At 35.9% G+C, this 27,451-nt stretch overlaps 1 protein-coding gene across 1 annotated transcript; it reads right to left on the bottom strand.

The window, feature by feature from the left end:
• Nucleotides 1-594: 594 nt before the first annotated feature.
• LOC113093129 (butyrophilin subfamily 1 member A1-like) lies at nt 595-23,750 on the bottom strand. Its single transcript, XM_026258967.1, has 8 exons — nt 23,528-23,750; nt 23,374-23,424; nt 7,210-7,572; nt 5,555-5,848; nt 3,161-3,271; nt 2,495-2,533; nt 1,827-1,868; nt 595-1,730 (listed from the first exon to the last, which is right to left on the bottom strand). The coding sequence occupies exons 2-8, from the start codon at nt 23,420-23,422 to the stop codon at nt 1,111-1,113; spliced, it is 1,518 nt and encodes a 505-aa protein (XP_026114752.1). The 5' UTR covers nt 23,423-23,424; nt 23,528-23,750; the 3' UTR covers nt 595-1,110.
• Nucleotides 23,751-27,451: the final 3,701 nt, after the last annotated feature.

Here is a 27,451-nt window from a genome sequence, read left to right as displayed (position 1 = left end):
TAACATAGATTTAACATGCTGTATCCTACAGTGCAACCTTTAATTTCCTGTGATGTATGAACCGGATGTGACGTCAGATGTGATGTTCACCAGCTCTCAAAGATAAACTGATATACTGGAAGAATCATCTAGTCTTTACTTCCACTGTTCAAACCTCTGATTTCTTTTATTAAGACACTTTTATTAAAATATTTTCATTTGATTAATGCTCAGTAAATGTGAAGAGCAGTGGGAAGTCAGGAGCTGCATGTCAGTGTTTTGGGGTATGATGAAAATAAGACTTTTAGTCTTGTTTTAATGAATCACCTCAGACTTTGCTTTTCAGTTCAGTTTTTTATTAAAATACCAAATAAAAAAAGAGCGTCAAAAGTTACCGACTGCAGCTTTAACGTTATTTAAATGCTAGTACACAATGAGACATTCATGTATTTACAGAACAGTTTAACACACACTGTATAACAGAGCTGAAATAAATCTAACATGATTCTATCACAAAATTATCTCTAACGTGTTAAAACATTTGGACATGTATGTAGATCTGTTAGCTGCCTTTGTATTTACATGATTAATAATCAAAATAATTTTTTATTTTATCATAATTTTCCTCTGGGGTCTTTATGTGACTGTAGGCAGATGTTCACACACACCTCCATGCATTCATTCCTTGTTTGTGTCACGTAGAGTGTTGTGTTATATCTGATGATTAAACAGTTAACCCCTCGACTGACCGTGTTAGTTAGATTAGGAGTATTGATGGTCGAAATAAGGGAGGATTTAAATCTACAGCACTGATTTGATGTCGTCATGTGACACTGTGGGATTGGATGATGTCATGTGAAGATGTCATTCATTGACTTTTGATTTAATTATTGATGAATTATCACTGGGAATCAACCCTAATCTTAAAAATTATTGTGTCTGAACCATATCAGTACATTTTAACAGATGTTTGTAGTTTGTATGTTTTCATGCGTCAGGTATTTTTTATGCACGTATGTCCTTCTGATTAAACTGCATTAGTCAGTCTGGCGTCTGAGCTGTTACTGATCTCCACTGCGCTGCTCTCTTCTGGTGTAGAAAGGGGTAAAGCCTGACTGGGTTCAGCTGATTCTACAGATTATCACTGGCCTTTACATCTAATTCTACAGCTGCCATGTTACTCAGTAAAGGCTGACTGGGTTCATCTGGTTCTGCAGGTTTTGGAAGATCCAGGATTTTAAGTGGACTCTTATCACCAACACCAGGATTGAAGAGAGGAACGAGTGATCCAGAGAATCTGCAGCTGATGGTCAGGAGATGTTTTCTCTCTGTGACGTTGTAAAATGAGAGCTGACCGTGATCATAATCTAACAGAACTCCCAGTCGTTCAGGTCTCGGTGTCAGAGAGAATCTGATCAATGGATCAGTGTTAGTGCAAAAGCCATAAGGACCGTCTGAACACAAGAACCAGAAACCAGCTGATGCAGTTAAAGCAGAACTGTCTCTTGTAGGAAGGTTTTCCTCTTTCACCACACCAATCATCCAGAAGTTTTTGGGAGGTGTATTTTCTAGTTTCAGCTGTACTTCCCAATAGTGACGACCAGAGGTGAATCCTTGGGCTCCGTAAGCACATAATTGATATGGAAATCCCTCTCCAGTGGGTTTATATTCTGGATTATCTCTCATGATTTTACAGTCTTTAGAAACCTTCAGATCTGGATGTGAACGCTCACGGTCAATAGTGATCTCAACTGTGAGGAAAAACACATGAGCAACAGTTATTAATCCTCATGTATATAAGATGATCTTTACACATATAAGCATTTATAACTCAGATGAGATCATACCTGCATGCTGCCTCAGTTCTTCTATATTCATGTCTTCCACAACTATAGTGAAAACACATATTTTAGAGATTTTAGACAGGGAAAAAATACATCTAAATTTAACAGTATCTAACAAAAAATGAGTATAATAATATAATAGTATAATAGAATATAATAGTATGAAGAGTGAATGATTATGCGACTGTGGGAGTGATGCAAATTAAATCCATGCATTATGAAAATTGTATTCACTTTATGTTATGTTAGACACATAGCATTTGCATTAAAAATGTATACGAGGACCATGTAATATGAAATATAGACTTTTATCAATAAAGATACAACAAACATTATCAACAAGGACAAGGACAGTCAGCAGGTGCCCACGTTTTCGTTGTATTTCATCTCTCATTTCCTTTTTTTTTTCATATTACATGACTAGACACTTTCCAGACAGCCCTTTTATACTGTATTTACAATAGTTTCTAAAATATACAATTGTGACTAAAAATGTAGGATAAACAAAACGGACTGTTTTGTTGTTTTGTTCATTGTATTTCTGCTCTCTCCTTCACCTTTATTCCACTGAGAGTCACTGAGACTGATGTTTTTTGTTTCTTGTTGTAGATGTTAATGTCAGCAGTTACAGTTCTAATAAACATAAAGCACAGAACAACATCTTCAGATACCTGCTTTAAGCAGTCTCTCCAGAGTTTCCTCCTCACGGTCTGAAATTAGAGAAAATATCAGAGAATGGTTTCATTATCTGCTTCACAAATACTCCAGACTCTGTTAATGGGCAACAAACTACATGATTTTATTGTATGATTCTTTCATTTATTAAAAATAATCTCTCAATAATCAATAATGGTTAGCATCTCTCCTGTCATCTGATCTGATGTTACCATGAAGGAACTGTGGGTTCTGTGTGTAACAAGTACATTTCATACAAATGCATAGTGTTTAATGCCCAAGACAAGAACATTTCCCTTGTAAAATTATTGTTATAGTAATATTATTGAATGTATAGAAGTCAACTCAGTTTAACTGGTATTTCAGAAGCACCATTAGCAGCTTTTGTGTGCATTTCCTTAAAATACAGATATTAATACAATTAAAAGATTTCTGTTTTAAAATATAAGGATGAGAAAGTACATTTTCCCCTTTTTCCCCAGTTAATCACTGCCTTAAAGGATTCATGACTGTGTTCAGATGATAAATGAAGTTCATGTGACTTACTTTCTTTAGTTGGTTTCTTTCATGCAGAACAGATCAAAAACATCAACACATGAGATATGCACGAAACTAAAACCTGCTGATAACCACATCTTTAAAATCTTTCATCCAGATTGTACCTGTTTGTTTGTGTTTGTATCTGTAGAGGATCAGCCCAAACAAACCCAGAAGAGAACAGATGAGAAACGTGAGGAAAAGAGCCTTCCATAGACCTGATGAATCTGATGGACCTGAGAAACAGAAACTAGATGAATCTAAACACTTTCAAAATATATAAAACAATTACAGTAATGTAGAAACATGTTTTAAAACTCTTTTAACATAAAAATGCTGTATGCTTTGTTTTGTTTTGATTTTTAATGATTATAAGGTTGAAAAAAATAAGAGGGAATATTGGCATTGAAGAAAACTGACAGAGCACAATAAGACGAGGAACAAGCATTCAAGAATGTATGCTGATATTTTATAAATTACATTAACCCTATGGAGTCTAAGGGAAGTTTTGTCATGCCTGACATTTGTGCTTTTTTCAGTTTCTTATAAATATCTAAATGGGTAAAGTCTAATCTCACTGTAATCAGCACAAACTGGGCTAGAATAATATGTGAAATGCATGTATGTACATGATTGTATTTTTGAGGAAAAAATGTTATGCGTGGTTAGTGAAAAACTAAAAATGTTAAATCACTTGAATAAGGCAAAAAAAAAAAAAAAAAAACATAAAGAACAATGGTTCCCAGGATTTTTGAGAACTGGAGCTTGTAGCCTAGAATTTTTCTTTCTAAATTATGTGAAAATCATCTTGTTAACTCACTCACAGAAAACAATATATTGATTTACATTTTCTAAGACACTTTTTGTTGGTAAAAGTCATATGCGAGTAGGCGTCAACTATCATGAATATCATTGTGATTTACACCAGAGAAGACAAAGGCCCGCATAATGAGCTGCATAATGAGCTGCATAATGAGCTGCATAATGAGCTGCATAATGAGCTGCATAATGAGCCTCTCATTCAGCTGTGCCACTGAGGGAGGACTTAAAAGAAAGAATGTGAGAACAAAATAAATGTATATAATTTTATGTTTGTAGTTTATTTAGAATATATTTAATTATCCTACAACATAATTTAATGTTCACTTGCGAGTACAGATAAACAGTTTATCAGAAGCAATCAAAGCTTACTTTCAAAGCTGAATTTTTTGCATCATTACTCCAGTCACACAATCCTTTCAGAAATCCTTTTAACAATCTTATTTTCTTCAAAAAACAAACATTTATTGTTACTATTATTATTTTCCTTTTTTGGGGGGGGGGGGGGGGGTAAATTGAAAGAACAGCATTGTGTTACATTTGTTACAGTTACATTTATATTATTTACATCAAGCTTTTGAATGGTATAGTATTGTATATTGTTATTGAAACTTCATAATGTTTCACTTGATTATACATTCAAGTGAGTCAGGAATTATAGTTTGGAAAAAGTCTAACTAGTAAAATGTTTACACGTTATGTGAAAACTAGTACAAGTATATAAATAAATAAAAAGAGACTTCTCTGCTGAATAAAGTGCTTCATTCTTTTTTCTGAGGAAATCCATTTCTCAAATCCTCAACCACATCACATCTTTTTGGGGTGAATTATGTCTTATTTCTCTCATCACGAAGGTCACATTAGATATAATGAAGGGAGACGTGAAAAACAGACATCGCGTTGTTTTCATATGAATTACTTTATCACAGAATATTTGTTAGCAGCACTTGTTTAGTTTTAAAGTAGACATGTCAAGCTTTCTAAAGATATCTCTCATGTCTCTTCGTTGAGTATTCACGGAGTTACACTTCATTTTAATATAAAGTATAAAGTGAAGTGACATTCAGCCAAGTATGGTGACCCATACTCAGAATTTGTGCTCTGCATTTAACCCATCCGAAATGCACACACCCGGAGCAGTGAACACACACACACACACACTGTGAACACACACCCGGAGCAGTGTTCATCATTTATGCTGCGGCGCCCGGGGAGCAGTTGGGGGTTCAATGCCTTGCTCAAGGACACCTCAGTCGTGGTATTGAAGGTGGAGAGAGAACTGTACATGCACTCCCCCCACCCACAATTCCTGCCGGCCCGAGACTAGAACTCACAACCCTTCGATTGGGAGTCCTACTCTCTAACCATTAGGCCACGACTTCCCCAAAGACTTTTATCTTTATTTTATAAGTGCACAAAGTTTTGTTGTTATTATGTCTGTATCCAAAAAAGTAGACCCTTTACATTTGATTGATGTATTGCTCTTATCTGTATGATCAAAACTGAAAGTGTAATTTAAGTTCTTTTCGGGTTTATCAGGAGAAAATGCCTCATAACACATATATGCATTAATCGACTTCAGAGGGTTTTAAAGGACGTTATGGTCACAGGAAGAACTAATGGAAATGATCACAGGTCTGGCATTTAAGCTAATTTGATCACTTTGTTTGTGGTGTCTACAAATACCCATGTTCTCTAACCTGAAGACACGATGCCCTGTATGTCCAGACTTCCTTCTTTTAATTCTCCAGGTCTGAGAGAGACTGAACATGAGACCAGTTGAGCGTCTGAGAGAGAGACGGTCGTCCAGCTGTGGACAGAGATCATCTCATCTGCTCCACGAGTGTGAGATGTTCCTCCAGGACGGAGAACCCTTCCTTCATCTGACGTCCAGGAGACGCTGGGCTCTGGATACCAGCCACTGGACCTGCAGCTGATGTTCACACGACCACCATCTAGAGACTTTGGAGACAGGACAGGAGCGGATCCTAAAGCTGATGAGAGGAGAGACAGATGCTCAGATCTTCTCCAGACACAAAGACTACATGCATGCCGAATAAAAGGATACTGTTTATACAGCGGATAGTTCCAGTCCTTGATTCTGATATGCTGAAACGTGTTTGAAGCTGTTGTAAATTACTCTGCAAACATAAACCTTTGTTTACTTCTGTGTGTTACTCCGCAACCACTTTGTTGGAACTACATTGTTTGGCGGAAGAATACTGTTTGGATTAATATCATTACACTTTATTTACTGTTTTATGTTGTGAAACCTTACTATGTATATGGAATAACTGATTTATAAAAGCAATAAGCCCCATGAAGCTGTGATTTACAGTGAATTTATAACAGATAAGAGGGTAGTCACTTCACTTTACATAATACCGAATAACGCCCCTCAGGCGATTTTTTATCACTATAAACCACAGCTTCACTGGGATTAATGCTTTATTTACACACTTTCTAATTATGTCATTTCAGGGTCTTGGAGCACTTCAAAGTAAACATTCTGTCATAATTTATTCAACCTCCAGTAAAACCGTTAAGACTATACTATAATATAATATACAGTTTATACTGTATATTAGTTGAGTTACAAAAGAATCCACCGATATATTGGCTGATATTTGGATTTTTGGGCATGTTTTTGTATTTGGCTGAGTAGTGTTGAATGTTTTGTTTTCTGCAGCAGTATGAACTCCAAACTTGTGAAAAAAAAAAAAGACTTTAACAGGATTACAGAATCATGAAGCTACTATTTAAAGTATAACAGTTAATTTCTTTTTTTTTATTATTTATTTTTTTTTTTTACTGATTTATCGGTTACATTCACTAACTGTAGGTAACTTTGTAGCTACATGTCAACAAAGTGTTACCAGTTTATTTTTATAATTTATTTATAGTTATTTTAGTAAATGTTATTTACAAAATAATCCATCGCAGCAGATATGTCTGGGAGGTTTTTTTTTTTTGTAGTCTTGAAATTAAATAGTATAATATCATATTATATATCGGTTTATATTGGCCATTGGCCACCTTGTTTTTTATGATATCGGCATCAATATCGTTTGTCAAAGAATCAATCAGCTGACCACTACAAAAAAAAGCACTGTTATCATAACAGTTTTCCAAATAACTTGAGTTTAACTCGGTTTGCTTACTCAGTGTTTGATGCCATGATGTCAGCATTTTCTGCAAATGATGACAAGTTGAGTCTGTTTCTCAGCCGGAAGACTTGGAATTTAGTCATATGGATCAGTTTTATATCAACAGGCCTCAATGATGATGAGTTTTATTATGCAGAAGAGGTTTTAGCTTTAATGAAGTGCAGATCCTCAGAAAACAGACGACTCACCAGTGATTTTGAGAGTCATCTCTTCACTCCCATATGAATGTTCTCCGCTCACATAACAGTGAAATAAACCTCCATCTTGTACTCTGAGTTTCTCCAGCCGTAGAGAGACATCTCCGTCCTTCAGTCCACCAGACTGATCTGACCGCAGAGCCAGAGAGCTTCGGTTCCTGTATGATTCCTCCTGGACGTCCTGGATCTTCCCTTGATTATAGAGGAGAACAGGATTGCTGAACTGATCCTGACGGTACCAGCGGATCTCCAGAGCTTCAGCGTTCTCAGGAGGAGAGATCCAGCAGGGAAGAATCACTGTGGATCCCACATGAGCCACTATAGGATCAGGAGGAACCACCACAGTCAACGACACTGAGAGAGAGAGAGAGAGAGACAGAGAGAGAGAGAGAGAGAGAGAGACAGAGATCAACATCTACATTAATGAGCTGGCAGAAGCTCTGGAGTGCTGCGACAGCATCCCAGGCCTCGCTCAACACGACTCTGAAGTCAAGTGCCTGCTGTATGCAGACGGCCTGGTTCTGCTGTCTCCCACAGCCGAGGGTCTCCAGCACAGAATGGCCCCTCTGGAACAGTACTGTGAGGAGTGGACAAAACCAGGGTCATGGTGTTCCAGAAGAAGGCCAGGTCTCAGGGAAGCAGATATCAGTCCTGGAGCACAGCAGTAGCTACACTTACCTGGGCATCCAGATCTCAGCATCAGGGGGCTTCAGTCTGGCCCTCAAGGCCCTCAATGAGAAGGCACAGAGGGCATTTTATGCCATTAAAGCACGGTTTGGCCAATTAAAACTATCAATTAGAACATGGATTAAATTATATCACGCAATCATCAAGCCAATCCTACTGTACGGGAGTGAAACTTGGGGACCAATATTACAATTTGAAAACTAGGATAAAAGTTTAGTAGAAAGAACACAAATGGAATTTGCCAAAAACATCCTAAGGGTAAACAGAAGTGTTCACAACCCCAACATTCAGAAACTAATTGACAAAAATCTGAAGTAAAATTATGATGAAAAAAAACTCATTCAGCCCTAAACAGAACCACAAAACTGGCAAATTACTTATCACTCAAGCAATTTTAAGAAAGACAAATCCTTTCAAAATATCGACTCAGTGATCAAGATTTGGAAATAGAGATTGGTCGACATAAAAGATCCTGGCTACCGAGAGAAGAGAGAGTGTGCAAACACTGTGAGCTGAATCAAACAGAGGATGAGAAACACTTCTTTCTTGTCTGTCCCAAATACAGCACTACAAGAGAAAAATTCTTCCCACAGTTTGCAGCTTTGAATCGTTCATTCTTGTCTCTAAATGACTCTAAATGAAAATACTCTAAATACTTGGAGAGAATGAGACAGCAGTTAAACTAGTTGCAAAATATACACCATACACACCATACGAAAGGGATAATTTATTGTATTCAACTGTGTTATTTAATATTATCAATTGTATATAAGTACTATTATTAATATAAGAAATATTATCTGCTGTTGTTATTTTTATTGTATTGGTTTATTCATTTATTTTTTCTTTTCTATTTGTTTCCTTTTACTTTGATGGTGTAATAATATTTTATATTTTATTCTGTTAATACTGTAACTCAAATGTCATTCCAATAATGCAACTTGAACTTGACAGAAAGAGAGAGACAGAGAGAGAGAGAGAGAGACAGAGACATTTTAACAGGAATCCAGAAGATCTGGAGATATGCATGAGAACAGAAAATTTCACTTTTCTATGATTGCTTTGTAAGTTGTAATGGATTATAAGATAACTAACAAACTTGTAAGGTCTTAAACATTTCCATCTTAATTATTTTATTGCCTTAATTATTTTGTGGTGAAATGTAATACGTGGTTTGACTGCACCGTTTGCCTTAAATGTCAGTTGTGTAAAATGTTTGAAATGTTGCTGCTGTCTTCACAGAAGCTTTGCGTTCAAATATATCAACTCAAATCAATATTTTGCTAATATTTTTGTCTAATTATTTATTTATGTGGCAAGTAGCCTTGTAATAAGCCTCTTCACGTCTGAGTCCTGATCACCCTGTTGGGGTTTATTCTGTTGAGCAGTTGCAACTTTGCAAGGACAGTCTGGTGCTTCTGACTCACAGCCTGTAAGTACGTTTTCATATTTAAAGAATTTACCACTGATGATTAAAATGTGAGTTTGGAGCAGTGTAGAGTAAAACCTGTTTTTGTTTCTCCGATCACAACTGCAGATATGGTTTAATGTTTACGCAGCGTGATACACAACTCAACACATAAAAAAAACAGTATAAGTCATTATAATCAGTAATTATGTCCCCACTGAGTGCTACAAATGCCTTGTTTGTGATGGGTTTTATTGGCTTTGTATCGTTGTGCTGCGGCGGTGTGTGTGATTTCACCATGTACAACATGTTCCTGGATCAACATCCATGTTGATCCTGGAACAATATTCTAATCAGCCAATCAGAACTGAGATATGTTTACTGAGTGTTGACATTTCCCAACATCACAGCAGTAATACTTTATGAACTACTTTCTTCTTAAAATCGATACTATTAGAGATAAAATTGTAACCATTCAGCCATCAGCTACAGTATCACATCAGAACAGTTCCACTCATTCTCTACTATAGGAGAGGAAGAATTGTATAAACTTGTTTCAACTTGTTACAATCTAAGCTCCTAAAAGAGGTGCTTCCAGAAGTCATAGGTCCTCTTCTGACTATTATTAATTCCTCATTGTCATTAGGGTATGTCCCCAAAACCTTCAAACTGGCTGTTATTAAGCCTCTCATAAAAAAACCACAACTTGACCCCAAAGAACTAGTTAATTATAGACCAATCTCGAATCTCCCTTTTCTGTCCAAGATACTAGAAAAGGTGGTATCCTCACAAATATATTCCTTCTTAGAGAAAAATGGTATCTGTGAGGATTTCCAGTCAGGATTTAGACCGTATCATAGTACTGAAACTGCTCTCCTTAGAGTAACATATGATCTGCTCTTATCATCTGATCGTGGGTGTATCTCTCTATCAGTTCTATTGGATCTTAGTGCTGTCCAGAGATGTATAGTAACGAAGTAGAACTACTTCACTACTGTACTTAAGTACTAAAAGGCGGTATCTGTACTTTACTAGAGTATTATATTTTTCTCCTACTTCCACTTTTACTTCGGTACATATTTTCGCTGAGTTTAATACTTTTACTCCGATATTTTTTTATGTGCTGCATCGTTACTCGTTACAATTATAATAATGTTACGAATCATTCCATTACAAACCACTGCCAGAACTGTAGATGGCAGGTTTGATGAAGCTGGCACATCATTAAGCGAAACATGCGATTAAGAAGACTGCGCATGCTGACTGAACTTCTGTGAAGAGAGAGATGAACACCGAGCCGAGCCAGATAATGAATCGTTCACGAGTCAAGAACCGGTTGCATCGGTTCTCGGATGACCAGTAACGTTAGTTCTTTCTGACAATTCGATTCAATAAACCAGTTGAAGAAAACAGTTCACCGATTCTTTTGCGCTCGACGTAATGGCGTTGACTGCACCTGGGCTCATAGCATTAACACAGAATCAGTTCAGAATCAATCACCAAAAGAATCAGTTCGTTTCAGACGCTCTGTGTGTCGGTTTGCTTCATGCTAAATCACACATGCGCAGTATCATCAGCTCCTCGGTTCACGAATCGGACGCGTCTGACAGAAACGGTTCTTGACTCGTGAACGAGTCATTATCTGGCTCGGCTCGGTGTGCATCTTCAGTTCTCTCTTCACAGCAGTTCAGTCAGTGTACTGTTTGAGTAAATGAATTACTCCGGGATATTGGTTTGTTTTAACTCAGAGGGAGTGTCAGACACATTAAACAAGTTAACAGCTTAATTCATCTGTGGAGACGCGAACTGTTTAAAACGATTCAGTTCGATTTGGTGGACTGTTTCAAAAAGATCCGGTTAAATCGAATGATTCGTTCTCGAACCAGATATCACAAACTGCTTTGTTTTTAACTGTCTTACAACAGACACGGAAGAGAAGACAATGCTGAATAAAGTCGTAGTTTTTGCTATTTTTGGACCAAAATGTATTTTCGATGCTTCAAAAAATTCTAAATGACCCTCTGATGTCTTATGGGTTTGAAACAGCATGAGGATAATTTATTAATGACATCATTTTGCAAATTGGGCTAACTAACCCTAGTAACCGTTTTTTGTTTACAAGAAGTTACAGTCAAAGGAATTTTGATTGTCCTTTAGGTTAATCATTTGAAATAGTAAAAACAATATGTTCAAACTTTTGACTACTTTCTTTAATAGCTACATAACACAATACTTCTACTTTTACTTTCAGTACTTGAGTAGTAAATTTTAAAATAGACTACTTGCAATACTTAAGTACAAACATTTTTGAATACTTTAGTACTTCTACTTAAGTGTGGTGCTTAAAGAGCACTTCAACTTCTACTCAAGTCACTTTTTTGATAGAGCACTTGTACTTTTACTCAAGTATGGGTCTCTAGTACTTTATACATATCTGGTGCTGTGTTTGACACAATTAACCACAACATTCTTTTGCATAGACTTGAACACTTGGAAGTGCATTAGCATGTCATGCTGCAGCCTGGAATTGAACTACTGGTTTCGTCTGGTCAGAGGAGAACTGACCCCCAACTGAGTCTGGTTTCTCCCAAGGTTTTTTTCTCCATTCTGTCACCGATGGAGTTTCGGTTCCTTGCTGCCATCGCCTCTGGCTTGCTTAGTTGGGGTCACTTCATCTACAGCAATATCATTGACTTGATTGCAAATGAATGCACAGACACTATTTAAACTGAACAGAGATGACATCACTGAATTCAATGATGAACTGCCTTTAACTATCATTTTGCATTATTGACACACTGTTTTCCTAATGTATGTTGTTCAGTTGCTTTGACGCAATGTATTTTGTTTAAAGCGCTATATAAATAAAGGTGACTTGACACAGCATCACAATCTGGTGAGGGGCGTAACATTTCCGTCACACACTTGAAGTATTCAGCCAATCACAACACACTGGATATCTGACCAACCAGACCACACCTCGCTTTTTAAAACGATGAGCTTTGTAAAAATCAACGTGTTTCAGACGGCAGGGCATATGGGAGAAACAATAATGTACAGTATGTAAAATATAATGTTTTTTTTAACCTTACAATGCATAAACACATTTCATTACAACAAATACACAATATAATGTTATTTTTAGCAACATCATATGACCCCTTTCAGGAAGCATTCGCTCCATACTTAAAACAAAATCGAAGAATTAACTGATATGACGTCATTCCGAACAAAATCAGGCCAAAATGAAGTTTGTTTCAGCGGTTCGAAACAGCTGACCAGAGCATACTTTCTGGGGGAGTTCACTTTGGCTCCTAATTACCTTTGAGCTTCCATTGGTCCATGGCAGTTACGCAATCAATGGGTGTGTTCAGAAACTCCTGAAACCTTCTTTGATGTGTGTGTTTTTATTTATTTATTTTTTGTCCTCAGTTTGTTCCTCATTCTGTGGAGGCCCTACAGGAGAGCAACATCTCCTGAATACACTGGAGTGTCAAATAGCTGAAAAGTGTCTTTATACACCAATCAAGCATAGCATTATGGCCACCTTCATAATATTGTGTTGGTCCCGCTTTTGCTGCCAAAGCAGCCTTGCCCCTGCCCCATCGAGTCCTGGACTCCACTAGAACCCTGAAGGTGTGCTGTGGTATCTGGTACCAAGATGTTAGCAGCAGATCATTTAAATCCTTCTAAGTTGCGTGGTGGGGACTCTTTGGATCAGACTCGTTTGTTCAGCACATCCCACAGATGCTCGATTAGATTAAGATCTGGGGAATTTGGAGGTCATGTCCACACCTCAAACCCGTTGTTGTGCTCCTTTGTGGCAGGGCACATTATCCTGCTGAAAGAGGCCACAGCCACCAGGGAATATCGTTTCCAAGAAAGGCTGTACTTGGTCTGCAGCAATGTTTAGGAAGGGGGTAGGAGTCAAATTAATATTTACATGGATGGCAGGACCCAAGGTTTCCCAGCAGAACATTGCCCAAAGCATCACACCACCTTCGCCGGCTTGCCTTTTTTCCATAGTGCGTCTAGTTCTGATGATCAGGTGCCCACTGTTGGTGCTTTCAGCGGTGAATAGGGTTCAGCATGGGCACCCTGACTGGTCTGCGTCTATGTTGGCTAATATGCAGCAAACTGCGATGTGTAAGGATGAAAGAACCTGAGATACTTTGATCTCCTGAGAAACAGACAATACAACATACACAGGCATCTTTGAGACACCCCACAGAGTGGAGGAGCAGGAGACCTCCTCCCCTTCTGGCCATTTGTTTCATTTTAAATCCCTTCACCCATTCTTCCTTCTACTCAGTCTGCTCAAAAATGATTACATGAAAATGTCAAGTGATCTAACACTCATGTCTAGTATCATTGGAAATGTCTTAGTGCAACTGGTACAATGGTCTCAAACTCACAAAAGTAGATTAGAAGATAATACAGATCTGAAGAGTCAAGAGATATCTTGATTACTGTGATGGGAGTGCCCTTTCCTAGGGTCCTCCATGTAAATTACCCCCTGTTCCCATTGAGTTGTAAAACCACCCAGGCTTGGGACCTGAGGTAATGCAAATTCCAATTGTTAGTTTCTGTCTTCATCTCGGGGCATGTTTGTCTTGGTCTGAGGTATTTAAATGATTGCAGCAAGAGGATCAGGGCGATTTCTGTAGCCAGAAAGCCTGTAGTGTGTTGTGTGTCTCTTCACTTCATACTATGTATTTTCTAAGGTCAGGTATGCATATTTTACTTTTAGATTCATCTTTGAGAATTTGATGTTTTGTATTGATATGATTTGATGTGTTTCAATTGGATATGTAATTGGCAAAATACATATCTACCTGACTGATAATAAATTGTTACATTTGATTTTATCCTGTTTTACTCTGTAATTATTGACTCTAGTTGATCATGTTAAATCCTTGTTAGAGACATGAGCACCCAAATTAACAAGTAAATATAAACTAAAGAGTTTAACCATAATAATCAAACGTCAGAAGAATAGGCCTACTAATTAGAAACAGACGTACAACCAATTTGCATTCCAACCTAAATTCGCGGTCATATTAAAATGGATTCAGATTAAATAATAAAATGGAGTCAGATTTGAGTTTAACCTAAATTGAATAACTCTAAGCGCTGAAAGACCGAACACGCAGGAAACCTTCATCCAGCACCGGATACCTTCCTTGGGCCGAGTGCCTGGACCTTACAGATGCACTGTGTATTCTGACACCTTTCCATCAAAACTAGCATTGACTTCTTTGAGCAATATGAATTACAGTTACATTTATTGAGTTACAATTATTATAAGAACTAACCATTTAGGGGGGAGTCATGGCCTAGTGGCTAGAGAGTTTGACTCCTAACCCTAGGGTTGTGGGTTCGAATCTCAGGCCAGCAATACCACGACTGTTCACTGATGTGTGTGTGCACTTCGGATGGGTTAAATGCAGAGCACGATTTCTGAGTATGGGTCACCATACTTGGCTGAATGTCACTTTATTTTTTATACTTATTAGAAATGGGCTCTTTAAAGCTCTCTAAAACTCCATATGGTCTAATATCTCAAAAAAAAGAAGCAGTAAAATAGTTTGATATGAGGTGTGCGTATAGTATGTGATGTCCAGTATAAGAACTAACCATTAGATTTTTCTACTTATTAGAAATGGGGTCTTTAAAACCCCCTAAAACACCATATGGTCCCTTATCTCAAAAAGCTGCAGTAAAATTATTTATATTAGGTGTGAATATAGTATGGAACGTGCCTTATAGGAACTGACCATTGTTTTTTTCTACTTATTAAAAATGTTGTCTTTATAGCCCTCTAAATCTCCATATGGACCCATATCTGCAAAATGCTGCAGTAAAATTATTTGATATGAGGTGTGCATTTAGTATGGAATGTCCCTTATAGGAAATTAACATTTGGCTTTTCTAGAAATGGGGTCCTTATAGCCCACTAAAGCAACATTCTGAATAAGAACCAGCCATTGTTTTTGTTTATATTTATTAGAAATTAGGTCTTTATAGCCTTCTAAAGTGTGATAGTGTCCCTTATATCCAAAATGCTGAAGAAGAATGGTTTTATGTGAGGTATGAATATTGTATAGAATGTAGTTCAATGCATTACAGTAAAGGATGTCTGCATCATTATCATAATCCAAAAAAAGAGGACATCACTCGCTTCTCTTCACTGAACAGCTTTTTTAGTTTTAATAATGAATTTATTTATAATGAACACACAAGTTGTTTTTACATTTGATTGTTTCCGTACATTAATGCTTTAGTTTAGATATAACATTATAAAGGTACTTGCATTTTTTGTTTCTTTCTAGGCTACCTGTACTGTTTTTGTTTTTTGTTTTTTTGTATCTGTTCTTATTTATAATAGCAAAGATACAATACAATAAACAGCAGTATTGTGATTATTAATATTCTAATTAATAATAAGAAAAGATTAAGGACTTCACTGTCGACTTCATATGGCTGATTCAGTCATTTTTTGTCTGATTCCAACAAATCGTAAATCATTCTGAAGGTCTTTTAATGGATAATTATTTTTTTTTCCCTCAGTTTTTTATTTTCTTAATTGTTCATTGTGACTCGTTTTGTCAGCACAAGTCACATTATTCTCATGAGGAAGCACATGAGGAGTTGGTAGCCTAAATAATAACACTGCATGCGCAAAGTTTCAGATGGTATGGCAGATGTAAACACATGAATTGGACATGGGTCACAATTGAAAGAACGCATAAATGGACAGCCAAAAAACATTGGATATATAATCAAATCAGAATTGAGCATCAAGACCTGTGGCCTGTACCATGAAACCGGATTATTTGGCTAGCCAGGTAAGTTTCAGTTTAGTTTGCACCAATCCTGGATTTTAGGTACCATGTAAGTGGCTTGGCTTTTAGCTGCGTTCATTACCATAATAACTTACACTCCACAGCTAACCTGCTCTGGGGCAGGTTATGTTCTGGGTTAGAGATCTCAAACTGAAGCTGGACCAATCAGGTGTGAAAGAAGTGACACATGTCTGACACAGTCACGCCACTTAATCTTGCTCCAAATTAAAGGTCACTAATGCTAAAAAAAAAAAAAAAAAAAGATAATTACTGAGTCTTTTTATGATTTAGATAATTATTGTGATTCATATTATTATTTATCTTTTACACACAAGCAATTTTACTTTAACAGTTATTATAAATCGTTAATTTTTAATAGTAATGTATACAGATAAGATACAGATCAAAAGATTGCACTATTTAAAAAATATAAAATCTGACCTTACATATTCGAGTATCTATCACTATATATTTTCAAATGTGTAAACTAATTAACGAGTTTAATTTATTTTATTTGTCCTCCTTCATATTTCATATGACGTTCAAATTTGTCATATTCATCAATCTCACCTTTAGCAAAACCTTTAACCTTCAGTTTTGAATCTCGCTAGGTCTCTCGCCATAAGTAAATCAAACCTGCTTTGTGTTGCAAGGCCATGATTGACTGTTCACCAGTGATGTCACATTTGCATGTGCACGCGCTCCACAAAACTCAGGATCAAAGCAAAGCCTGAGTTGACAAAGAAAGTTGATGAACAGCATCATGGTACCAACAAAGCCGGACTGGAGAGGTTTGTATGAAGTGTGAAATCTGCCAAATCTAGCAGGAGAAGGAGAAGGAGCAGTCGACCCTTCCGTCGCCGTCAGTCCGTCTCCATTTTTGAATGGGATTGAATGGGAGGGCAGACGACAGACCCGCGGCACCGTCACGGCGACGTCACTGTTGGATCCAATCATAGGCGGCGACGTGACGACGGCGTACGTAAGAAATTTATCAATAATAATATGTGTTATAAGTACGTATGAACTAGCTACGTTGCCTTAGATGACGCCTGATATATACGCCGTCTCAATATACGCCGCCTCACAAGACGCCTGATATATACATCGTCTCAGTATACTTCGCTTTACACGAAATGTAAAGTTTGCATTACAGTAGATGCATTTGTAACAGGTTGTTATTTAGATATTTCCCAAAACGTGGTAATAGTGCATAATAATAACTGCATAAAGTCTATTTTATGTTTGATAAATTATGTTTATCTGTTAAGTTGGTGTTGAAGTGAAGTACAAACACATTAATGTTCAGTTTGCTTGGATGCTACAAACAGTAGGGAAAAACTGAGAGGAAATGCATGATTTCTGCTTGAATTACATTTCTTTCTTGGTTCCTTGTGATCTTGACATAGAAGAGTGTAATTTTAACAGAAATAAAGTTGTATTTATAATAGATATTCATTAGACATTCGATCTTTAACATTAAATTGCGTCGAGAACAAAGTCGTTCTAAGCAAACATACTTAGGTTTATTAATTTATGATATTTGGGACGGTAAGGCTGTGAAATTAATGTTGTCCACTAGATGGGGCCATGGGATTGATTTTAACCCAATGTGCTTCCAGAAGTTTTAATTCCTCATGAATTGAATCAAACGCGATGATCTACTTCATTTGCATAACTATGGTGCGCTGACAGTATAGTTTTATATAATTAGAGTACATATAAATCTTTGAATCTTATATTTATCATTACATTAACTTTTAGACATCAATAAGACAAAAACATTAAGATATGATTAAATACAACCCCAAATCAGAAAAAGATTTTTAAAATGCAATAAAATCAAGATCTTATAATAAAATCGTAATTCTATTGTTTATTTGATTGGTAAAAGTGCAAAGAAAAGATGTTCAATGTTTTCACTGACCAAATAATTGGTAATCTGTAAATATAAGATAACTGGGACAAAGACATGTTTAACACTGTGTCCCAGCCACTCATTTAAATTACAATGTTTAATTGTTTGTAAATCGAAGATACTAATAGTTTTTTTTTTACAATACTTCAGCTGCTCATCAGTCTGTGGTCATCATTGCCTGGATGTCCTTTTCATGATGGGTTAGGGTTCATGATGTTCAATATAGGAGACAGATCTGGACTGATCTAGAACATTCACTCTGTCTCTACGAAACCCTGCTGTTGTAGCACATGAATGAGAGAAGGACAGAATGAGAGCTGACGTTGTCTTTGTCTAATAACCATGGACTTCTCTTGAAAGATGTAATCTTGATGGCAGTATATGTCTCTGTACAATAATGACATGTAATGCCTCCAAGTCAGTGTACCCTCACACATGACAGTCACCAAGCCTCTTGCTCTGATAAACCCCCATCCAATAACAAATGTTTGCTTTTGCATCTGTCACTGGTAAAAGTCTGGATGGCCCATTCGTCTTTGGGGCTGAGAATTCATCTGTTTTTCCCAGTGGACTCATCTGAGCACATCACACATTTCCATTGTGTCTGACTATCTGAGAGAATCCGTGGCATCACTGCATAGAATTGATGTATAGCTTTCTGATGAGTCAAACCTGATACCCTGACCTATTACCAATCTACCCTGATTATAGACAGTTTGAACCCTTTTGGCCCTGAAGCTTAACCTCAGTGAAGGTATTGTTTTGCTTTGACATACACAAAAATAATGACTCATAACTCAAAAACTGTAGCAAGGAGAGTCAAAAGGATGCTATCAATTGACAGAAATCTTTCTATATTTTTAGGGGAAAAAATCTTTGCCCTCTGAATATTCTCATGTGGAGAAATAGATGATAAAATGTAAGAGAAATTTGCGTGGTCAAGGGATATTTTTTTTTATATCTCTCTTAATTGGCATTCAATATTTATCTTAAGATAAATCGAGTGCAGCGTTAGTTCAGTCAGGCCATGGAGGCAGGGCTGTGAACAGCTGATGCGGTCATCTGTCAAATCGCTCCAATCACCACATCTCTCCTATTAGACACAGGACATATATATACATGCCACTACTGCTCGGTAAGTATGCTCAACGACTCGCAACCCTCCCTCCCTCCCCATTATATGCATGAGCACATTACTGCACACCTTCTGGCTGTTGTCTTGTTTGTTTCAGATCACTAAGGCTTCCTAAATCTTAGCTGGTATGGACCTCATTGCTGAGAGACACCCATCTTCACAACCAGGCTACAGGATAGACGTGCCACATCTATATGATTATCACCGTTTGCTTTAAAGACTTTATTAAAAGTCTTAATTGTTATGTATTTCTAAATGCATGGTTCCAGGGGGTTAATGTTAAAGCTCTTGTATGTTCAAATATTCTGGGAGAAAGAACCCCCATAAGGAACCATACCACCAAAGATAAATTGTGTTCAATATACTCAAGTAAACTTGCCAAAGTGGTTCCTGTCTGAAATAATTTTTGGTTATGTTCTACATGATTCATTCATGTATGTGAATTACATTTTATGGTGATATCATGAAGTAATCAAAAGTTACAGCATTTGGGACCAAGCTAGCCTTTCTCTTAGTCCTTGACAGTTTAGAAATTGTTTTGAATTTCAAGTTTAGTCAAAGTCCTAAATAATTACACTTGTTTTATTTTACTATGAGACCTTTCAAATTACATATGACAACGATTATTATTATTATTATTATTTTTTTTTTTTTTTTTTGCCAAGCTCCTGTGTAGTTTAATATGTGTTATAACTTCATGAGGAATAACTTTAGATAATGATGGATTATGGTGATTTTGGGCCCTTTTTAATCAGGAGAATCTAAATAATGGTGTTTATTTTTGTTTTATGTTTTATGAGCAAAAAAAAATAAAAAATAAAGCCCAAAAATTATATTACTTACATTCATTAGAGCTGAGATATTCTAAGCTTTTAAATATTTTTTTGGTTATTTCATTCAGGGGTTACTTACTAATTTGATTATTTTTCATGCAGGAGGTGTTCTTTCACTTTCATTTTTATTTAATTTTTAAAAATTATTATTATTATTATTTTGCAGCCATCAAAATTAAAATGTTTTTATATTTACAAAATATATTTAATCTTTTAAATTCTTTTATTTGTACTTTTGTTAATTAAATAACAGTTAAAGATTAAAGATTTTATTGTAAAACATTTACAAAAACTCCAGCCAATAATATATTTGTTATTAAATAATTAAACTTTCATCTGAAACATCACATGGTTTTCTTGTTGTGACTTTTAAATGTTTAATAACCATTTTTTTTTAAAATGTGTCTATTTTGTATTTTTTAAGTCATCAAAACAGTATGAAAGTATGCTTTGATTTTTATTCTTAATATTTTTTTCGTTTATCTAGATTTCTCACAATCCAAAATTATGATTCAGTGAAATGTGATGGCTTTAAGACCTCTTCCCACAATATTAAATAAAGCAGTGTCAAGTTTTTATACTGTTCTTTATTCCATGAGCAAGCAGAGTACAAACTATGTGTAAGTAATAAAATCTGAAAACAGTAGAAGTCAACAAATTAAAATGGAGGAAAAAATACCAGAAAATAAATAGATAAACTACTAAAGTGACTAAGTGGCACTTCTGACACACACTCGGAGTGTGTGTTCACTGTGCACTTTGGATGGGTTAAATACAGAGCACGAATTCTGAGCATGGGTCATACTTGTTGGCTGTTATTCATGTTATCTCATCTCTCTTTTTTTATTTTTTTTTAAACGAATCCATATATGATATGTTTTATAAATATTACTAGTCATGATAGTTTTTTGTAAAATTCAGTGAAATGAGCCATTGTAGTTATTGGAAGCCAAAAATCATATATTTGAGGGACATGGAAAAAGTATTGCACTGTAAAAAATTTCTTGTTGTTTTTACAAAAACTTTTTGGCAGCTGTGGTTGCCAGAATAATTTTGTAAAAATACAGAAAACTGTAAACACATTTACGTCAAAAACTGTTAATTTTACAATATAAAGCTGTAATTTACAAACAAGAAAATGTGAATATAAACCAGTAAATTCAACAACACACAAAATTAAATCTGTTTTGTACCTTGAAAATACTGACAACCACCATAATAATAAAGATGGTACTGTATAAGAGAAAGCCACATGAAGTATCAAAGCTCATCACAAGTAGCTTCACCACAAGCAGAAGTATATATTAACATATAGAAGGTGCACATTTATGGAAACACAAAACACCATCATGGTAACACACGTGATACTTAAATAATGCAAAAAACTTTCATTAAGCAACAGAAGATGTAACATAAAGCTCAAATGTACATAACTGATAACAGGAACTATTTAAAAACATGATTATTTAAACAAAATACTTTCAAACGTGGAGTGTCACGCAGGGAATTCTGGGAATATCAGTTTACAGTTTTAGACTGTAAATTATACATTGATTTGTTCTTTTTTTACTTCTAAAAGCTGTATAATTAACAGAATTTTACTGTAAATTTACATTAAATGCTTTGTTAGATCTTGTACAGTTTTTCCCTGTATATAGTACGGGAACTTACTGTTAACCTATTATCAGTTTTTTTCCGTAGCGTTTTTACAAAATTTTACAGTTAAAATTACACTTATTTTTTACAGTGTGGATTATAGGAAGGTCTTAGAATAATTTTTATGTTCCATAGAAGAAATAAAATCCTGCAGGCTTGGACAGACATGAAAATGAGTAAATGATTACTCAGTGATTAGCCTACTTGATTATGAAGTTTTTGATTTTGGTAAACTATCCTTTAAGTAAAATACAAATACATTCCTTTAAGTAAAATCAAATGCATTACTATATGCATGAAATTATACTTAAGATATTACTTATTTTAACTTATATCACTGGATTATAGAAAAACATGTTCTCTTTCATTTTATTACTGTTTAATACTTTGGTAAAATTACACCTCCGATGATTATGTATTATTTAGAGAGTAAGTGTAATGCAGAGATATACTTAATGATTTTTTTTTTTTTTTTTTTTTTTTTTTTTTTTTTTTTTTTTTGCAGATGTCAGTTGAGGCAATGTGCTTATCATGCGTCAGTTGAGGCTGCGTACCCTTCTCACACGTAAAAGAACACGACTTTCGACTTCGGCAGGTAATCCTGTCACATTCCACCCGCCATAGGTTTGGTTTTGTCAACTCAAAACTAATCCTGTAACTCTGAATTTGTTCAGCTACCATCGTACAGGTCCCAGCAGTGTAAACGAAGCACTGTAAAAGCGCGCTCCCTCTTCTTTGTTCCTGATATTACCGTAATTATAGTCATACACGCGCATCATAATTTCATTCGCTGTTGGCTTGACCGTGTTTTTCTGAAGTGCGGCTGGCTAATCACAAACGACTGGTTATGGAAAATGAACGGGTATTACAAACATGATACTTGACTCTGAGCTGCTGCTAATCATTATTCTTTAGTCTATAATATGCTGACCATCAGGCCCCGTCTCACATCTAGATGGCCTACACTTCATCATTCCATCGTTGTTGTGTAGGGACTGGGCGCGAGCCTTGTCTTGTTTACATTAATCTACACCCCGCCTCCAGCAGCGCAGGGCGTTGGAATGATCGAAAACAGTCGATCAAACCGTCGCTCAGCCTTCGTTTTTTACCGCCAAACGAAGAATAAAAAACGAACTGCGTTTGAAATATATCGGGGCCTTTATTCTTTAGAGTTCGTGTTGATACTGTCATATTACCATAAATCATATTACATGCAATCTTTAATCGAGTGCAATAATAAATTAGGGAGACCAAACGTGCCATTTTCCCAGGACACCTGGCCAGGATTTTTTAAAATATCTTAAATACTTCGCTCTCAGACACAGATCGGTCTGCTCCTCTTTGTTCATGTGTTTGCTTCGCTTTGGCATTCCCTGTAGATCCCTCCTTCTCACGCACCATCGATCACTTACAATGTCGGCATGTCATTGATCCAACGAGCATGACCTTATTCAATATGAAAACTGAAAACCAAAGACAAAACCTGGATATTTTAGGCAATATATAAATCCTGGCCACGACGTGTCCTGTGAAAATAGCACGTTTGGTCTCCCTAAATAATAGAAATCGATCACGTATATGAATGACTCTATAAATGTGAATATTTATCTAATCGGGTCTGTAATGAAAATAAGCATAGGCTAACACTGAATGAAACTCAGTCATGTTCTTACCTGAAGTCTCTATGAGGAGATTCAGTAAAACGATAATAATCGACAGCATTCCTGTGAAAATACAGACTCCAATAAAACAAACTCTGAGGAAGATTCTTCCAGAATAAATCACATGAAGAGACATCATCGATGTTCAATGAGGAAACAAACTCACCGGAGACGAAGAGAAATCAGATAAATTCAGAAATAAGCGACACGTTTCAGTGGAAGTCCAAGCGTGCTCCCGGTGTTCCTACTGTTTTACTTTCGGTTTCTAAAAATAACAATTCATCAAATAAGAGACCGCACCAGAGCACCAGATGAAGAATAATGCGTCAATTCGGTGTGATCTAATGATAAAACCACAAAATGTACTTTACATATTTACTATACATTTTCGTGTATTCTGATGTTATGGCGATTGAATGTGATGGAAAATCCAGTCTGATACAGGGCGTTGTCTGTTAACGTATATAAAGCAAATCATTTTGAAAATGATTTGGTCTGAGCGAGCTAATAATAAAAAATATTAACCTGGTATTTTATTGGATAATTGTATCGTATTAAAATTTCAATAAAACATTTGCAATGGGTCTGTAAAATGTGTTATGCATGTTTTGGCCTAGGACGCTTGTTGTCGGAATTGAACTAAACCTAATAATAATAATAATAATAATACTAATAATAATAATAAATGTAATTGTTTTCTGCAAATTCTTGTTCTAAATCTCCTCATGTACCACTGTGGTGATTGTCATGTTACTTTACTGCTTCATTCTTCAATAATTGCTTGCCAAATCATGACTGATATTATTAACTACCATTCATCCATATGTGCTTGTCAATCACTAGCTGTCCTTGTTGCAGGGGAATATATGGCAAGCCGTTTTGACTTTTTCCTTCACAGGATATGAATTATGAATGGGACAGCAGCAAATGATACACTGAGGATCAATGGATAAACTGTGAATAACGCAAAAGGACAGAAATGAAGTTTTCTACCGCAGCAGTTTTCTTTAAATTCGAAAAAAAATAAAAAATTAATTAAAAACTCAAACCCTCAAAGTGCATTTTGTGAAATACAATTTAAACAAACAAATCTATTAGTACACTTGATAAGGGTATGCAAAATATACCTTTTGATCATAATATAGTGTGTAGCCTACTTATATAATATAGTATAAGAATATACATATTTATAAGTTTATATATATAGATACATAATATCTGGATAGTTTACAATGACAATGCAAAAGAGTATCAAAAATGCAAACACCAATTATCAAGATACCAGCAAGTCTAAAAGACCAGATTTCACAAGAAAAATACTTTACATTTCATTGCACTCATAGTATTAATTTTATATAATTATTTTCTCATATTCCACTTAACTCATGCACACACACACACACACTGAAACACCGTATGTGCTTAACACTAAAAATGGCGAATGAATCAAGAATACAACATACACAGACAAAAGTCATTCTTAAAACATTCTTAAACATTATAACATATGGCAAAGACTCAATATTTCAGTCTGATACATTTTTTTCTTCTTCTGATATCAGTAAACATAAATTCTGCATGAAACACGATTAAACTCACACTTTGGCTGTTTTTATAATCAGGAAGTCGTGGCCTGGTGGTAAGAGAGTTTGACTCCTAAGGTTGTGGGTTTGAGTCAATACCGGCCAACAATACCACGACTGAGGAGCCCTTGAGCAAGACACTGGACCCCCAACTGCTCCCCGGGCACCGCAGCATAAATGATGAGTGTGTGTGTGTGCATGTGTGTGTGTGTGTGTGTTCACTGCTGTGTGTGTGCACTTTGCATGGGTTAAATGCAGAGCACAAATTCTGAGTAAGGGTCACCATACTTGGAAAATTTCATGACACTTTCATCATCAGTGGATTAAAACACTTTTTTAGATTAGATACACTTCAAAACTCATTTGTAATTACATATTTCGATTTACAGAAGTACAATGAAATAAACATTTTAATGACCTATATTCTTACCTGTGAAAAACACGAGAGGACAGAAATTACGTCTTTTCACAGCAGCAGTCGGTTTATTACTGAGTGAGCTCACAAACCAGTGTTGCCAGATTGGCAGACGATTTCCAGCCCAAAAGCTCACAAAAACCCTCCCCAAAACCGCCCAAATTTTAACTGTCAAGTTAAAATTAACATATCACATATGTGATGGAATGTGTAAATCAACGTCAATAAGGGCCATTTTTAACTCCTTAAAACAACATCAGAACAATAAGTCAGAACAGTCAGAACAATCCAGTTTAAATGCAGAAAGTGCCCAATATAAGTGATAGGAAATAGCAACATAAAAAGCAGGTATTCCACACTAGTTCATGCACGGACATATGACAGACAAAACTGTCATTCATACTGAATTATAGTCCGACAATAAAAAATATGATAGTAATAACAACAACAATAATGCGAATGAGGGTGTCACTGTTTTCAGTAAACTCATAAATGGCATTTTCTCAACCCATTACACTCTCCCCTGCTTTTAGAGATGTCTCCGCACATCTTGAACTAACTAGTTAGATAATTACAGTTGTAACAAAAAGTGAACTATAAGGTTGTTGTTCATGGTATGTATGTGCATGTTTTAGAATATCAAGTGTCTTCTATTCTTTAATGACTTTTTATCTTTTTTTTCATAGAATGCCTATACTGCTGGCATTGGGTAGTGTTGCATGTCATGTAGTACAAGGTAAGTCTGGACTGCACTGTTTTGAGTAAACTCATAAATTGCATTTTCTCAACCCATTACACATGCTTGTATGAAAATGTATGTTTTCTTGTATGTATATGGTTTTGTTTGTTTAAAAGCATCATATGATGTGATTGTTCCTTTCTCTTTGGAATGTTACAAGCTCTTAGTGCATAAAGATCTGTACAGAACCCCTGAAAGGGGTTTTCTTTTGAATTAAATTCTAATTTAACTGCCATCTGCCATGTGCCTTGTTCTGCTTTATTTAACTTTATTTTTATTATTATTATTATTATTATGTATTTTTTTACATGCCCTTATTTGTATAGTTGCACTTTATATTTATTTTTTATCTGTATCTATCTGTATTTAATGCTTTACTGTCAATGTTATCTGTCTGCACCAAGGGTCTGAGAGTTACACAATTTAAATTCTCTGTAAGTATGTGCTGTATATGCAGGAGAATTGACAATAGAGCAGACTTGACTTGGAACCACAGCGCTACAGAGCTTCGGTTCCTGAAACATCCCTGCATGTCCTGGGTCTTCCCTTGATTATAGAGCAGAACAGGATTGCTGAACTGATCACCACGGCACCAGCAGACCTGCGGAGCTGAGAGACAGAGAATGACACGCTCATTTTAACAGGAATCCACAAAATTAGAAGATTTGCATGAGAGAAGATTTTATCATTAATTGGTGGATTCATTGCGTTAACAAACAGAATATATAATTATTATTTATTTTTTAAATTAAGATTTAATATTCATTATATCTTTGGTGGTGCAAAATCAACAAGGCAGGTGTCACATCACCCACTGGAGTGCCCATGAGCTTCACCAGAGGGCACTCAATCCGTCTTTTACCATTCACCCAGACTCCATTTCCCACAATCCTTTGTCAGTTCACCGGATCAGTTCACAGCTGCCCTACATTAGAAGGACTATAAAAGATGCACTCAGACACAAACAAGTCACAGAAGTAAGTTAATTCTCAGCACATAGAGATTCTTTTCCTGAACTAGAAAATACAAAAAACGTCCAAACCAAGTTAAGATTAACAATTTAATTGAGGTTCAACATATAAAAAACAGATGCAATACGGATAAACAAATGATAAAGCTTGGCTTATTGAATATCAGATCCCTTTCTACGAAAACACTTTTTGTAAATAATATGATAACTGATCATAATATAGATGTGCTCTGTTTGACAGAAACCTGGCTAAAACCTGATGATTACATTATTTTAAATGAGTCCACCCCCAAAGATTACTGTTATAAACATGAGCCGCGTCTAAAAGGCAATGGGGGAGGAGTTGCTTCAATTTATAACAACGTTTACAGGATTTCTCAGAG

The sequence above is a fragment of the Carassius auratus genome, unplaced genomic scaffold (genome assembly GCF_003368295.1).
Source record: "Carassius auratus strain Wakin unplaced genomic scaffold, ASM336829v1 scaf_tig00214896, whole genome shotgun sequence".
Classification (NCBI taxonomy): Eukaryota; Metazoa; Chordata; class Actinopteri; order Cypriniformes; family Cyprinidae; genus Carassius; species Carassius auratus.
The sequence above is the reverse complement of the archived record's forward strand: the minus strand, read 5'-3'. Positions and strand labels throughout refer to the sequence as shown.

Excerpts from the sequence above, each read along its gene's own strand:
- LOC113093129 (XM_026258967.1), bottom strand. The coding sequence starts at position 23,422 with ATGCTGTCGATTATTATCGTTTTACTGAATCTCCTCATAGAGACTTCA. Across the intron at positions 3,272-5,554 it reads ACAGGGCATCGTGTCTTCAG|GTCCATCAGATTCATCAGGT; the intron begins GTTAGAGAACAT and ends TCTGTTTCTCAG. Across the intron at positions 1,869-2,494 it reads GGAGAGACTGCTTAAAGCAG|TTGTGGAAGACATGAATATA; the intron begins GTATCTGAAGAT and ends TTTTCACTATAG.